At 46.2% G+C, this 15,252-nt stretch overlaps 1 protein-coding gene across 1 annotated transcript in view; it reads left to right on the forward strand.

Annotated features, from left to right (window-relative positions):
* The window catches only part of LOC106812690 (nipped-B-like protein A), an 85,810-nt gene that overhangs the window by 49,381 nt on the left and 21,177 nt on the right, over positions 1-15,252 (forward strand). The window contains exons 20-34 of the mRNA XM_014816627.1: positions 872-1,022; positions 1,218-1,300; positions 1,444-1,576; positions 1,867-2,010; positions 3,591-3,692; positions 4,038-4,127; positions 7,777-7,983; positions 9,071-9,171; positions 9,393-9,495; positions 9,773-9,871; positions 10,554-10,700; positions 11,302-11,436; positions 12,173-12,271; positions 14,064-14,148; positions 14,462-14,586. Of these exons, the coding sequence (XP_014672113.1) occupies positions 872-1,022; positions 1,218-1,300; positions 1,444-1,576; positions 1,867-2,010; positions 3,591-3,692; positions 4,038-4,127; positions 7,777-7,983; positions 9,071-9,171; positions 9,393-9,495; positions 9,773-9,871; positions 10,554-10,700; positions 11,302-11,436; positions 12,173-12,271; positions 14,064-14,148; positions 14,462-14,586 (1,804 nt within the window). The remainder of the gene's footprint in view (positions 1-871; positions 1,023-1,217; positions 1,301-1,443; positions 1,577-1,866; positions 2,011-3,590; positions 3,693-4,037; positions 4,128-7,776; positions 7,984-9,070; positions 9,172-9,392; positions 9,496-9,772; positions 9,872-10,553; positions 10,701-11,301; positions 11,437-12,172; positions 12,272-14,063; positions 14,149-14,461; positions 14,587-15,252) is intronic.

Below are 15,252 nucleotides of genomic sequence, written 5' to 3' on the forward strand. Positions count from 1 at the left end.
GAGAGAGAGAGAGAGAGAGAGAAAGAGAGAGAGAGAGAGCGCGCGAAAGAGTGAGAGAGAGAGAGAGAGAGAGAGTGAGAGAGAAAGACAAAGACAAAGAAAGAGAGAGAGAGAGAGAGAGAGAAAGAGAGAGAAAGACAAAGACAACGAGAGAGAGAGAGAGAGAGAGAGAAAGAGAGAGAGCGCGCGAAAGAGTGAGAGAGAAAGAGAGAGAAAGACAAAGACAAAGAAAGAGAGACAACGAGGGAGAGTGAGTGTGAGCGAGCAAGAGAGAGAGCGTGAAGGGAAGAGAGAGCAAGAGAGAGAGTGTGTGATCGAGCGAGAGAGAGAGTGTGATCGAGCGAGAGAGAGAGCGCGAAGGGAAGAGAGAGCAAGAGCGAGAGAGTAAAAGAGAAAGAATGAGAGAGACAACGAGGGAGAGCGAACGCGGTGATGGGAGTGTGCTCTTGATTCGTTTGCCAGTGAGTTTAGCATCAGAACACCTGCCGTCAGGTGAGCGCCGTCCCTCTGCGGCACTTGTTGCATTGGTGTGCACGTGCCTGTGTGTATTAACTGTGTGCACACGTGCCTTCCTGTGTGTATTAACTGTGTGCACACGTGCCTTCCTGTGTGTATTAACTGTATGCACACGTGCCTGCCTGTGTGTATTAACTGTATGCACACGTGCCTGCCTGTGTGTATTAACAGTGTGCACACGTGCCTGCCTGTGTGTATTAACTGTGTGCACACGTGCCTGCCTGTGTGTATTAACTGTGTGCACACGTGCCTGCCTGTGTGTATTAACTGTGTGCACACGTGCCTGCCTGTGTGTATTAACTGTGTGCACACGTGCCTGCCTGTGTGTATTAACTGATGTTGTTGGGATTTCTAGACTAAATGCAGAGGAGCAGATTCAGATGATGACAGCACTGGTGCTGCAGCTGATTCAGTGCGTCATTAAGCTGCCGCAGCAGCCACAGCAGCGTCCTTTTGATCGCCCTAGCTCTCCATCCAGTGAGGGCAAGGCCAGAAAGGATAAGAAGGTACAGTCGTGTTCCACACCGTGTATATGTTACGTTAATCTCCCAATTGATACTGGGCCCCGGTGATCAATAAGATACATTTATGAGAGTTAATTTTTGTACGGTTTTGTTGGAGCAGTATGAATTCAAACCTCTGTAGCGCACAGCTGCTGAGTATTACTGACATAATGTTTATAATCCTGCCATAACTTACAGGTTGACAATGATGTCCGGATCGTCATGTCGTACGAGATGTCTATGAGAACTGCGCATAATTTCCTTGCCGTATTCCTAAAAAAGTGAGTTGGAAAAAGACTGATTAACACCAAACCAGCAATTGCTAATGATTGCGTGACTTAAGTAACAAATGTCCCTATCAGTTTTTGTTGTTTTTTACTGCCATATCTGTGTATTGATTCCTTCGTCTTCACTCTTGCTCCAGGTGCAGTTCTAAAACAGAGGAGATCGACTATAGACCCATCTTTGAGCATTTCGTGCAAGATCTGCTCTCAACAGTGAACAAGCCGGAGTGGCCAGCCGCTGAACTCTTACTCAGCCTGCTTGGCAAACTGTTGGTAAGTTTGTCAACTGTGCGCAACAGTGCGTGTTAGGCATAGAATATTCTGAAAGCTATGGTTCATGCGTGCGTGTGTGCGTCCATGGTCTCCACTATCTGTTGGCATTGCCACTGCAAGGAATGAACTAATGCACAGTGCTGAATGTGTGTATATTTGTCTTAAATCGATGCATTGGTGTGATCCTATGATATATTTTCTCAAATGCTTTCTCAGTGGCATCTTCACGGTTTCCTTCAGTTCACCGTGTTCGTTGGATAGTGGTTCCAGCCAACTTGCTTTCTGTTCAGGTTCAGCACTTTAGCAACAAATCGGTGGACATGTCGCTGCGTGTGGCATCACTAGACTACCTAGGCGTCGTAGCAGCCAGACTCAGGAAGGATGCAGTGTCAAGTCAGCTTGACCAGACCACTGTAGATAGAATTACTGGCCAGGTACTCTCCGTTTCTCGGCATGTCTTATTCGTTTTGCCATCGAAGGCCTTTGTTGTTTTGTTCGACTTTTCCCTTTGAGGTTTTTTTGTTTTTTTAGCTCATCTGACATAGTCAGATGCAGCTTGTAGAATCGTCATGATCGTCCGGGTCCGTGTCCCGTCCGCCGTCCGTCCGTGTGGCCTAACAGTTGCGGCACAAAATCTTAAGCCGCTCGACGATACGTCACGGATATGATCGGGACGTGGGGGGTTGACATCCGAAAACGAGTGTTTGGGATGTGTCGAGGCTGGGGGTCAAAGGTCATAAGGTCAGAGGTGTAAAAGAAGGGGGGAACTATTCACGTACCTATAATTAAAGGTATAGGGAGGAAATGCAGAAATTGCGGCGACAAATCTAAACGCGCTCGACCTAGGCCTCGGTATAGTCGGTGTATAGCATCAATGGTAGCCGAAAAGCCATTCACACTGTGCCGAATATTCGTGAGGTCACAGGTCAAAAGGTCAAATGGGCACAGGGCCAGATTTTAGACATTTTATGAGGACTATGGTCTGACGCGGAAAGCGATTGAAAACTTTTTGTCCTTCACGGGTGACCTCTAGCATTTTTTATGGCATTATTGAAAGGACATGTGAAATCCTACTTTCTGCTGCTGACACTGAGCCGAAGCTGGAAGTGCTCAGAATAACCTTCTTGACCCTCAAGAGGAGGGTTAAACATGGATTGTTGACTGTCTGTGAGAAAAGAATTATTGACTGCCGACCCGGTCCGTTCGCTGGTAGAATCTAATATCCTCATGGCCTGGATGTATGAGGCTACAATGTCACAGTGAGAAGCTTTCAAAAGCTAGAATTTGGGTTAAGAAGGTTTAGTGCTTCCTTAAATCGTATAATTTATATGCATTTCTGTTACTGTCAGTTATGTTACATGTAACGTATGCCACTGCAGTGTACGTGCAGTGCAATGTCGCCCTTGGCGGTAGTGTGGAGTTTTTTTGCCTCTAAATTGCGTTACAGGTGGCCAGCTCTCTATTGTGCAGCCTGTAGGCTTGCGTACGCGGTAAATGGCATTGAGTGCTACCTATTCTGTCTTGCAGATAGTGAATTGCTACTCTACGTTATGATGGGAAGCTTCCATTCTTTTAATCTGAAGGACACTTTAAACGTACGCGCCATCTCGTGGCATATTTCATCACGATCCCAAGCGAATTATTTGCTTTGAGAAGGTGTTCCCGTGACACCATCCCTGTGGCATTCCACTGTTTCGGCGTGTATGTGAACACGATTTGGGTGACTAACAGGTTTGACTAGAATCCCACCACTCCCCACAGTAGTCACCGCAGTAGACCGCTTAGTGAATGAGCGGCTGTCGTCTGCGGCACTTTGTAGTTCCAGAAAACTCAGTTGTCATTATATAGTAATTAATATAATTTATTATATATAGTATATTAATATAGCAAAGCCTACATCTTGCCAATTATTTGTTACGTTTGTTTGGTATTTTTACTATTCATGATATACAGGTCGGGCAGAATGTGGCTTCTCTTTCCTGCTGATTCTACTAATTGTGTGTTGTTTTGACAGGTACTTGAGGCTTCCAGCAGTGAGGATGAGCGGCAGGCCGAGGGGGGAGAAAGAGAAGACAAGAACGATGCTGGTGTCGTCAAGAAGGAGAAAAAGAAACCGGTGTGTGGATTAATCCGTTTCTCACGTACCTCTCATATACTGTGTGTGTTACGTGTGCATTTAATATCCTACCCCATGTGCCAGTATAAAAGGTTGCTATGTAGGTGTGAAGATGTGTTAGTGGGTTGTTTGAATGTGTGAAGCCAAATTGTTTTGAAGACGTGAAGGTGTGAAGGTAGGTTGTTTTGAAGGTGTGACGATGTTAAGGTGAGTTGTTTTGCAGGGGGGGGGGGTGGCGATGTCAAGGTGTGACGATGTTAAGGTAGGTTATTTTGAAGGTACGAAGGACCTGGTGTGTTCGAAGATGTGTGCAGAACTCGTTACAAAGTACTCTTATCGTTGCAGGTTATTGCTACAGAGGATCAACGGCAGATTCTACAGCAAGCCCTTCTGGACTACCTGGAGCTTAACAGCCAGAATGACCCAACGCTATTAGTATGTAGTATATACCATGTTGTTATTATGGAAAAAACCATAACACAGATAGTATGGGGTATAAGTAATAATAATTCCAATGCTGTTTCCTATTTAGGCCCAGGGGGGTCAGCCTAGCTGGAAAGGAAACCAATTTTCATGCATATAGGAATGATTTGGGTACATACCCATGTAAGGAAATGTAAGTCTGCCGGGCAGCCGGTGGTGGGTGTGGTTAGTGGGTCATTTGAAAGGCACCCCAAAATTGAGCTAGATTAGCTGGAGAGGAAACCCCATGAAACCTATTGGAAAATGTTCGGCATGATCCCAGGTATCAGGAATGAACACTGCCAGAATTTTTTAGTGGTAGGGCGCATCCGCCAGACCTAAAAAACCGTTACCCCAAAATTGAGCTAGATTAGCTGGAAAGGAAACCTTCTGGCACCCATTGGAAAATGTTTGGCATAGTCTCAGGTATCGTGAATGGCCACTGCCAGAATAATTCAGTGGTGGGTGTATCCGCCAGACGCCCCCAACTGCCCCCACCCCCAAAATTGAGCTAGATTAGCTGGAGAGGAAACACCATGAAACCTATTGGAAAATGTTCAGCATGGTCCAACGTCCCAGATATCAGGAATGGACACTGCCCACATTTTTTAGTGGTGGGGCGCATCCGCCAGACCTAAAAAACCGTTACCCCAAAATTGAGCTAGATTAGCTGGAAAGGAAACCTTCTGGCACCCATTGGAAAATGTTCGGCATAGTCTCAGGTGTATCCGCCAGACGCCCCCAACTGCCCCCACCCCCAAAATTGAGCTAGATTAGCTGGAAAGGAAGTGCGTGCGCGCGCGTGTGTGTATCTCTCTTCTCGGTTTTTCTGCTCCCCGCTCGTCTCTCTCTCTTCTCTCTCTCTCTCTCTCTGCTCTCTTCTCTCTCTCTCTCTGCGCTCTACTCTCTCGTCTGCTCTGCTCTGCTCTCTCTGCTGACTCTCCGTTCGTCTCTCTCTCTCTCTCTTCATCTCTCTCGTCTCTCGTCTCTCTCTCTCCTTCCTCGTCTCTCTCTCTTCTCTTCTCGTCATCTGCTCGTCTTCCTCTCTTCTCTCTCTCTCTCTCTCCTCTCTCTCGTCTCTTCTCTCTGCTCCCTCCTCTCTCTCTCTTCTTCTCTCTCTCTCTCTCCTCTCTCTTCTCTCTCTCTCTCCTTCTCTCTCTCCTTCTCTCTCTCCTCTCTCTCTCTCTCTCTCTCTCTCTCTCTCTCTCTCTCTCTCTCTCCTCTCTCTCTCTCTCTCCTCTCTCTCTCTCTCTTCTCTCTTCTCTCTCTTCTCTCTTCTCTCTCCTCTCTCCTCTCATTCTCTCTCTCTTCTCTCTCTCTTCATCTCTCTTCTCTCTCGTCTCTCTCTCTCTCATCTCTCTCTCTCTCTGTGCTGGTGCGTGCGTGCGTGCGTGCGTGCGTGCGTGCGTGCGTGCGTGCGTGCGTGCGTGCGTGCGTGCGTGCGTGCGTGCGTGCGTAGCGCATATAGACAACGAGGTATGAAGTGCAAAATAAGTGAAATATCACATAATTCGATTAGTGGCGCGATATTCACTGCGGCAGTTGTTACAGCTGAAATTTGTCCGAGGACGACGAAGCCTTTACCCGTGAGGCGTACGACATGTCTATTTATAACGGCTAGACGTACATCCATACTATCGTCGACTCATTAAGAAGCAGTGTGATTCTTTATACACCGGCTGATAAGAAATACGACGTGAGTCGCTCGTACCGCCTTCTTCGATCATTCATCCTCATTAAAACGTATAATATATAGTCACATGCAGAATTAAAGTGTTACTGAATGGCTGGGGTGAAATGAAGCAGGGTCACTGATGGGTGGCGGCGGCGGCTGCGCTGCTGCTGCTACTATGCTCATTATGTTTCATTGTAATCGGTGCTAAATATATACGATTTATGTATGGATTTATATACATGTGTAGAAATCGTTTTTGATTCTTCTTTAAAATATTAATATTTTGTGCTAAATGATCCCCCTTGACTCTGTTTACAATATCAATATTCTTTACCAAAGGGTCCCCCTTAGTCTCTACCAGGGGGAGTATAGGCCCCCTCAAAATCGTAGGCCCATGCCAACTGGCCCACCTGGCCCTCCCTCTGTTCTGACCTGTATATAGACTATTACTTACTATATACTGCAAATTAACAACATGAAAAGAAAAGGTAGAGAAGCAAAGCTGACCGATGGATCAGTGGTTTCCTCTCCAGCTAATCAGATGTAGAGTAAGATAATAGGCTATTATCTACTTCTGAGCTAATCTATCTAAATAATGAAGGCCCGGGTGGGGGGTTTCCTTTCCAGCTAATCTAGCTCAATTTTGGGGTATCGGTTTTTGAGGTTTGGCGGATGCGCCGCACCACTAAAAAATTCTGGCAGTGTCCATTCCTGATACCTGGGACCATGCCGAACATTTTCCAATAGGTTTCATGGGGGTTCCTCTCCAGCTAATCTAGCTAAATTTTGGGGGTTGGGTCGTCTTGCGGATACACCCACCACTGAATTATTCTGGCAGTGGCCATTCACGATACCTGAGACTATGCCGAACATTTTCCAATGGGTGCCAGAAGGTTTCCTTTTCAGCTAATCTAGCTCAATTTTGGGGTAACGGTTTTTTAGGTCTGGCAGATGCGCCCCACCACTAAAAAATCTGGCAGTGTCCATTCCTGATACCTGGGACCATGCCGAACATTTTCCAATAGGTTTCATGGTGTTCCCTCTCCAGCTAATCTAGCTCAATTTTGGGGTGCCTTTCAAATGACCCCACTGAGCACACCCACCACCGGCTGCCCGGCAGACTTACATTTCCTTACATGGGTATGTATCCAAATCATTGCTATATGCACATGGTTTGCACAGTCCTTGAAAAGTCTGAATTTGAGGGGAGTCCTTGAAAAGTACTTGAATTTAGTAAATGTTGATTTTGTGCTTGAAAAGTGCTTGAATTTCATGAAAATGTCCTTGAATTTTTAGAAAGAATCCTTGCCTGTAATAAAAAGAAATTTTGCTTACCATCAATAATGTGCAAACCTCAATAAAAATTGCGTTAAATGAGCTATAAAAGCTATAGACACGATAGAACAGTTAAATGATGATCATAAATTACAGTAATCAATAAAATCAGTCAGTAAATTAAGGTATGTTGTAGAAGTGACAGTGTTTAGAAGGGTTTATTAATGTGATCCAGCAGTAAGTTTTAGAGGTGACATGCAGTGATTAAGAATGGGGTTAATTAATTAATCCAGGTCTATGTTTTTGCTTCTTGTTGTATGAATTCCGATAAATTATGTCTGATAAAATGTCCTTCGAATTTCCGATAAATGTCCTTGAAAACGTCCTTGGCGCAAAAATTATCAGCTCTGGTAGCGAACCAATGCATGCATGAAAAATGTGGTTTCCTTTCCAAGCTATGGTGACCCCTGGGCTCTGCACTAATTTAGACATAGTAACTGTATTTAAGCATATTTGTGTATTATTATTTGCAATATAACACACATTAACAATTGGCTGCTTATCTGTGCATTTGTTTTGTTTCCTGGCAGTTAACAATTGGCTGCTGCTACATCGCTGGCTTTTGCTACAGTATCAATTCAGTGGCTCATCTGCCGCATTTTTCTTGCCCAGTTTTCACGCCGAGCTTTTCTGCTGGCGGCAGTGGTGCGTGACAGGCCGTCGACGCTGAGCGGCAGGTGCGGACGGACCGCCGTGCAGGAACGCGCATGCACGTCGCAGAGGGCAACCGGAGAAGAAGAGAGAAGCGGAGAGCCTCGCTCTATCGACGAGGAGTCGACAGCAGCAGCGCAGAGTGCGCGCGATGAACTCGACACCGAGGTACGCATCATGTTTCGTGGCTGCTGTGACGCTGTGGCTGCCGGGAGCTGTCACCCAGGCGCGCTGACGTGTGCTGGCGGAGCTTACGCTCTACCTGTGCTGCGGGGCTGCTACCCAGCCGGCAGGTGCTGACCTGTGCCTGCCGGGGCAGCTGTACCAGCGGCAGGCTGCTACGACCTGTGCTGCCGGGGGGCTGTACCAGCGGCAGGCCTGCTGACCTGTGCCAAATGCCGGGAGCTGCCGAGTGTCAGCGCTGCTGACCTGTTGCTGCCCGCGGAGGCTGCAGTGTCAGGCTGCTGACCTGTCTGCCGCGGAGCTGCCAGTGTCAGCGCTGCTGACCTGTGCTGCCGGCGGAGCTGTACACAGCGGCAGGCCTGCTTGACCTTTGTGCTGCCGGCGAGCTGTACCAAGCAGCAGGCCTGCTGATCCTGTGCTGCCGGGAGCTGTACCAGCGCAGCGCTGGCTGACCTTGTGCTTGCCGGGGAGCCTTACCAGCGGCCAGGCTGCTGACCTTGTGCTGCCTGGGAGCTGTACCAGCAGCAGCTGCATGACCTGTGCTGCCGGCGAGCCTGTACAGCGGCAGGCTGCTGACCTGCTGCTTGCCGCGCGAGCTGTACCAGCCAGCAGCGCTGCCCTGCACCTGAGTGCTGCCGGGGAGCTGCTACAGCGGCCAGGCCTGCGACCTGTGCCTGCGCGCGGAGCCTGTACCACGGCAGGCTGCTGACCTGTGCCTTGCCGCGGACGCTGCCAGTGGCAGGCTGCTGACCTGTGCTGTCGGAAGCTGTACCAGCGGCAGGCTGCTGACCTGTGCTGCCGGTAGTTGCCAGTGGCAGGCTGATATGTGCATCTTCCAACCCCTCTACTACCTCTACCTTGCAACATACGGGAGTGTTGCATCTAGATTTAAGAAAGCAGTCAAGCCAGGCGCTAGGTTGTTGGCCAATTGTTTCATACTCGAGACTCGGTTGGAAAAAATATTTTCGAAAGTAATGAAATTGTCTTAAAAAGGCAGGCTGTGTGTGTGTGGTTCATATACGTTGCTACTTTCAGTTTCTAAGTTGTATTTTCACATTAAACGTGTATTTAGGATGAAGAAGCCAGAAAAAAGAACATTCTGGAAAAGGCAGAGGCCCAGAAGAAGCTGCTGCTAGGTTTAGTCGAACTGGCTTCGCACTCAAGTAATAGGAGGTATGAGGTCATCACATGTAATGGCATTGTCAGTCAGGTCTGCTAAAGTTGAATTATCTGCTTGATCATGTACATGCATTAGAGTTCTTGGGTTGGAGTTGGCATATGAGTAGGAAATCTCCCTCAATATTCTTCATAGTGTTTGCATTCATTTTACTCTTGTAAAGGTGATGCCTGTTTTAATTTTTAATCTGTGTATTCCTTGTACCTTTGTGCTGCAGGAAAGCGAAAGATCGATTAGACTACGATAGTGCCTGCTTTACTACGCGGTGGCTTGGTTCCAAGCGTCCGTTCTCACAGAGTTTTGATATCTACTTAGCTCAGGTATGGTATGCACCTCATGAATTTGTTTACACCACTGCAACTTCCATTCCAACTACTGTTCAAGGATTGCTACATCACATAAGGACAATAGCTACTTGGGTGCTTGGCCCTTTGGTTGATGCATAATTGATTAATTTTTTTACCTCCAGTGAAATATGTGATTAATATCATGATTTATAATCACAACTTGCAAAACGCTGTACTGTGTGCGCTAGATGAAGGTGATTGGATTTTGCGATCGGTTCGTAGTTTGTGATTGTGTTTTCTCTGCCTGCAGATACTGCGAGTGCTTAGTGAAACAGCCGTAGCCGTAAGAACAAAGGCAATGAAGTGCCTCACAGCTGTCGTCGAAGCTGATCCAAGCATCTTGGCACGGGTAAGGCGATTTTATTATTCAATCGTAATTTTGTGAGCAGTTAAATCATTCGCCACTTAATGTAGTAAAATTGCCACTGTGTTATTTATTTATCGCATTTTCTGAAGGTGGCGAATGCCACCGGTAGCCCTGTATATATTACATGGATACAGCTCTGCAAGCAGACTGTGTGTTGATGTATGCATGCATGCGTGCATCCATTGTATTTGAGGCGGTGTGTGTGTGTGTGTGTTGATGTGTGTGTGCCTACATGTGTCCGTACCTATGTGTGTTCATGGTATTACGGGTGGTTCGTTTGTTGTTGAGCTGTGGTTGTTCATGGTATTACGGGTGGTTTGCATGTTGATGAGCTGTGGTTGTTCATGGTATTACGGGTGGTTCGCATGTTGATGAGCTGTGGTTGTTCATGGTATTACGGGTGGTTCGTTTGCATGTTGATGAGCTGTGGTTGTTCATGGTATTACGGGTGGTTCGTTTGTTGTTGAGCTGTGGTTGTTCATGGTATTACGGGTGGTTCGCATGTTGATGAGCTGTGGTTGTTCATGGTATTATGGGTGGTTCGTTTATGGATGAGCTGTGGTTGTTCATGGTATTATGGGTGGTTCGTTTATGGATGAGCTGTGGTTGTTCATGGTATTACGGGTGGTTCGTTTGTTGATGTTCTATGGTTTGTTCGTTGCAGCCGGAGATGCAGCGGGGAGTGCACGGCCGCTTCCTCGACCAGTCGACGTCCGTGAGAGAAGCTGCCATCGAACTGGTCGGCAAGTTTGTGCTTATCCGTCCTGAACTCGTAGAGCAGTACTACGACATGCTCATGGAGAGGATACTGGTACGTCGTGGGCTGTGTTGCTACATCTTATACTGGCTGTGGGATTAGCGAGACAACACCTGTGGCAGTTGCGCTACTTTTTATTCGTGGCAGATCGGTGCTGGTGCTAGGTGTATGCAAGGGCTTTAAGCTATAGTATTTGTTAGTTATTTTCGCCCAAGGTTGATCAGTTCAGGAAAAATCACGAGTAAACAGTTTGGGTTTTATTCTGTAAAACAGGCCTATGAACTGTTTAACCCTTTTGCAACTTGTTTGCTTGTTGCTTTTGTATAAAAAAACAACATCAGTTCACTCCAGGATAGATGGACAAAAAAGCTGAATGTGTGGGAAATGCTAAATGAAGCATGAAGCCAAAATTAATTTGCATTGCTCTAAATACCAGGCCAACAATTTGTCTCACTTCATGTGCATGAAATGGTAGCTAGATGGATGGTAGCTCAATAATTTTATCACCGATGAATCTCACTAGCTCTGCAAGGAATCTCTCCAGAGCAAAACTCACTGCAGAGCAATGATCCCATACAGATAAGGAAGTCTAGTCTAGTCCTAGTCTACGAAGCAGTGCTAGTCCGTTGCTCACGCGGCCATCTTTTCTGTGCAGGACACCGGTGTGAGCGTGAGGAAGCGAGTCATCAAGATACTACGAGACATCTGCCTCGAGATCCCAGACTTTCCAAAGATCTCGGACATGTGCGTGCGCATGATTCGCCGCATCAACGACGAGGAAGGCATCAAGGTAGGCACGCCGGCGTGGGTTAGCAGCCGCGGCGCCAGCACGCAGACTGCATAGCTACGCGAGTATACGTAGCCTGGGTCGCCGGCGTGGGTTAGCGGCCGCGGCGCCAGCATGCAGACTCTGCATAGCTACGTGCGTAATTCGTAGCCTGGGTCGCCGGCGTGGGTTAGCGGCCGCGGCGCCAGCACGCAGACTCTCTGCATAGCTACGCGCGTAATACGTAGCCTGGGTCGCCGGAGTGGGTTAGCGGCCGCGGCGCCAGCACGCAGACTCTCTGCATAGCTACGCGCGTAATACGTAGCCTGGGTCGCCGGCGTGGGTTAACGGCCGCGGCGCCAGCACGCAGACTCTCTGCATAGCTACGCGCGTAATACGTAGCCTGGGTCGCTGCCGTGGGTTAGCGGCCGCGGCGCCAGCAATCAGACTCTGCATAGCTATACGCGTAATACGTAGCCTGGGTCGCCGGCGTGATCGACAGCTGTCAGTGTCACACGGTGTGTTTGAACAGGTGTGGAGGTGGAGGCACATGAGCGTCTTGTTGCATATGCAATGATCATTTATAAACAGCAATGTATAGTATGTAGTGTAGCATACCATCGCATGGCATAGCGTTATCAGACCTCATGAATATAAATATATGATCTATCATGAATGTGGATGAATGCAGTTGGATCAAACTGCATGAATGCTTTGAAGCACACTGCTGTTTTAGGATGGTGTAATTTGTGATTTGCAGAAACTTGTTAATGAAGTTTTCCAAACGATGTGGTTCACGCCGATCAGGGACGCGCAGGCTAGCAGACTTCTCAACAGGGTCGTCAACATCACCGATGTGGTAAGTACGGTGCTGCAGACAGTTGCCAGATCCTGCGGGGTGATAATAGGACTACGATGTAAATAATATGCAGCAATTACTGGCTAGGAGATTAATTACTTCTCCCGGGAGAAGATGGCTGCCGTAGCGAGCGTAATATTTTCATTTTTAATGCGCTATATTTTTCACTCGGGCAGCTAAAAGGACTCGTTACGTTGTCGTGTGTGCGCTGTGCTTTCATGCCAGAAAGCTATGCAATGCTACCCTAGCTATTTCCGCCGCATAAATTGCAATAGGCTGCCCCTACGCTTAGCTTTGCTTGCTGCAAATTACTGATGCCGAGCTATAGATGTATATCCGAGGTACGGCCCGGCTAAAATGTCGTTTGTGTTCGGCTGTACTGTCGGGTTTTGGCGAGCGGCATGGCATCCCTGCGATCTGAAACTGCTTTTGTGCTTGCAAGGTGTGCTTCATGCACCATCACTCAATGGACAGCTCTCAGCTGATCGCTACACAGGTGGCCGCCGGAGTGGCAGGCGGTAGAGCCCCCTACCATAGGGTATCGGTCAGCCTGGCGGGCGATTATTACACATTCAACACTTTGTCCCGACCCACGAGGTCCAAATCGAATCGAATTTGACAATTTTTCTTAGCTGTTACTATTACAGTTCTTGGCTGGGTCAAAGGGCACATCTCTCTCGAGTGGGTTTTAAGAGAAGCATGGTCTGTGATGAAAAGAGCAAACAAAATTGTTAAAGAATTGAGGGCAGGTGTAAAGATTGAAATAAGAGTCAGTGCTCAGTTTGCATATATTTATTTGCACATAGTAATCAGTCTCTTGAACTTGGAGAGGTCATATCTAGTCAACAAGGATAGAATTTTTATCTATAGACTTATGAGATTGTACATGTAAGGTCATTCAGTTACAATTATGAATGTCTATATCTATTGCCGAATGAAAGAGGTGACTCTTCATGAATGGAAAAAGAATAGGGACAAAGTGTTGATACATATCAAGGTCTTTGTGTGATATTTAACATGTGTTGGCTTGCCTCTTATGCAGCCTTCGTCATGTGGTTATGTTACCATAATTCCATCTTTGTGTGTTAGCTATCGTAGCTAGCCCAGACGTTGCTGTGCAATCACTGTGATTAGTAACTTTAGTTACTAAACGTACACCGATCTTTCCCCTCATTTCTCTAGGTGAATGTATAGAACAATATAGATGAATTTTTCTAGATTTTTCTTTCTAAATCTTTTCAGTATGACTGTCAGTGCATATGCAACTGTGATGGTTGTTATCAGTAACCATTCTCAAATTACAAGCTGCTGTTTTGCATGTGGCTTGTATAAATTGTCATATAATACACTTATGTCTGTGCTTATTTTTTAACATCAACCAATTCTAAACGTGTATGTTCTCTGCAGTACTACAAGAAGTTTTTCCATTCAGTTGCAAATCTCTCTCTTTTGTAAACAACTTATCATTTTAGTCATTAGGTATTGTCACGATCACAATCTTGTTTCTAGTTCTGTGTGAAAAGATTTACATATTAGGTATTGTCAAACGTTAATGGGTGTTATATTGTACTCATGCAAACGCCAAGCTAAGGTTACGGTGATTGCATATTGAATTCTGGATGGGGTACAAATAGAGTTGGTTAAATTACACAGAACATTCAGTGAATTGTTTGTAATTAAAAATAAGACATTTTATTCTTGTCCGAAATGTTTGCATGTTGGGCGTCAGCGATGTTAAGTGTTTCAGGCAGTTGATACCTGAGATTGAACCCTAATCGAGTGTTTTCTGCAGGTAACCGCATGCAAAGACACGGGATATGAGTGGTTTGAGCAGCTACTCGAAAATGTAAGTAGTTTATACCACATAAGCGTAGATGGTCAAATTTAAGGTTCCAAAAATGTCGTGTTCATTTTGAAGGATGCAGCTGTATTCTCTGCTAAAGAATATCTGTCTGAAGATGGCTATGTAGATAGCAAGTAACCTAGCTATGAGAATTGAATTATTAATGTGCTAGTTGTAAGCTCAACTGGAGACAAGGTCGATCCACGCTCCATCATATCTAAACAACGTACTCGCATCTATCCAGTGCTGGGCCTTTTAAAATAAAATGAAACTTAACCCTGCAAAATGTAAAGTTATGCAGGTGTACTTTGGTAGAAATAGACTTCAAGATGCTGATCTTTTTTTAGAACACTCAATTGGAAAATTCGACAACTTTGAAGATCCTGGGTGTATGGTTTCCAGCACGATCTTAAATGGGCCATACACGTTCAAGATTTGGTGGCTAGAGCCAGTGGAAGAATGTTCATGCTTTGTATACTAAAAAAATCTAGGCTTAGCTGTGAAGATCTCGTACAAATTTACTGTGGTTACGTCAGACCGATTCTGGAATATGCTGCACCCGTCTGGCACCCAGGCCTTACCAAAGAGCTCTCACGTCTAATTGAATCTGTTCAAGTAAGGGCAGTGAAAATAATAATAGGTTATAATAATTGGAATAGGTATGACATGTACGATGAGGTACTATCTCAGCTTCAGATCCAAAGACTTGCGTTTCGTCGCGAGCAGCTTTGTGAAAATGTTGCTTATCAGCTCAAAAGTTGTAAACGATTACAGGATATTTGCCCTCCTTCAGCAATAAATGTGTCTAACCGCATAACACGGAATTCTAGTAAACTCCGGCTTGCAAAAGTCCCTCGTACCAGCCGGTACTTCAATAGCCCCGTTCCTTACATGTGCAGGATGATTAACAAGTTGTAAACAGGCACTGAATTTTTTACAATAGCATGGATAATTAGTCTTTTGCTTGCACACCTTTATAAACATTTTGGTCTCTTTGAAATAACTCTCTGGGCAACTTTCGGTTTTGTGATATGTTTGATTCTATCATTAGTTGCGTTCACACGGTCATGGTTTGGCTCGAGCCAAATGGGCTAGATTTGGCTCGGGCCAAATTTGGCTCGGGACGGTTTGAGTCGGC

The sequence above is a fragment of the Priapulus caudatus genome, unplaced genomic scaffold (assembly GCF_000485595.1).
Source record: "Priapulus caudatus unplaced genomic scaffold, Priapulus_caudatus-5.0.1 Scaffold675, whole genome shotgun sequence".
NCBI classification, from domain to species: Eukaryota; Metazoa; Priapulida; class Priapulimorpha; order Priapulimorphida; family Priapulidae; genus Priapulus; species Priapulus caudatus.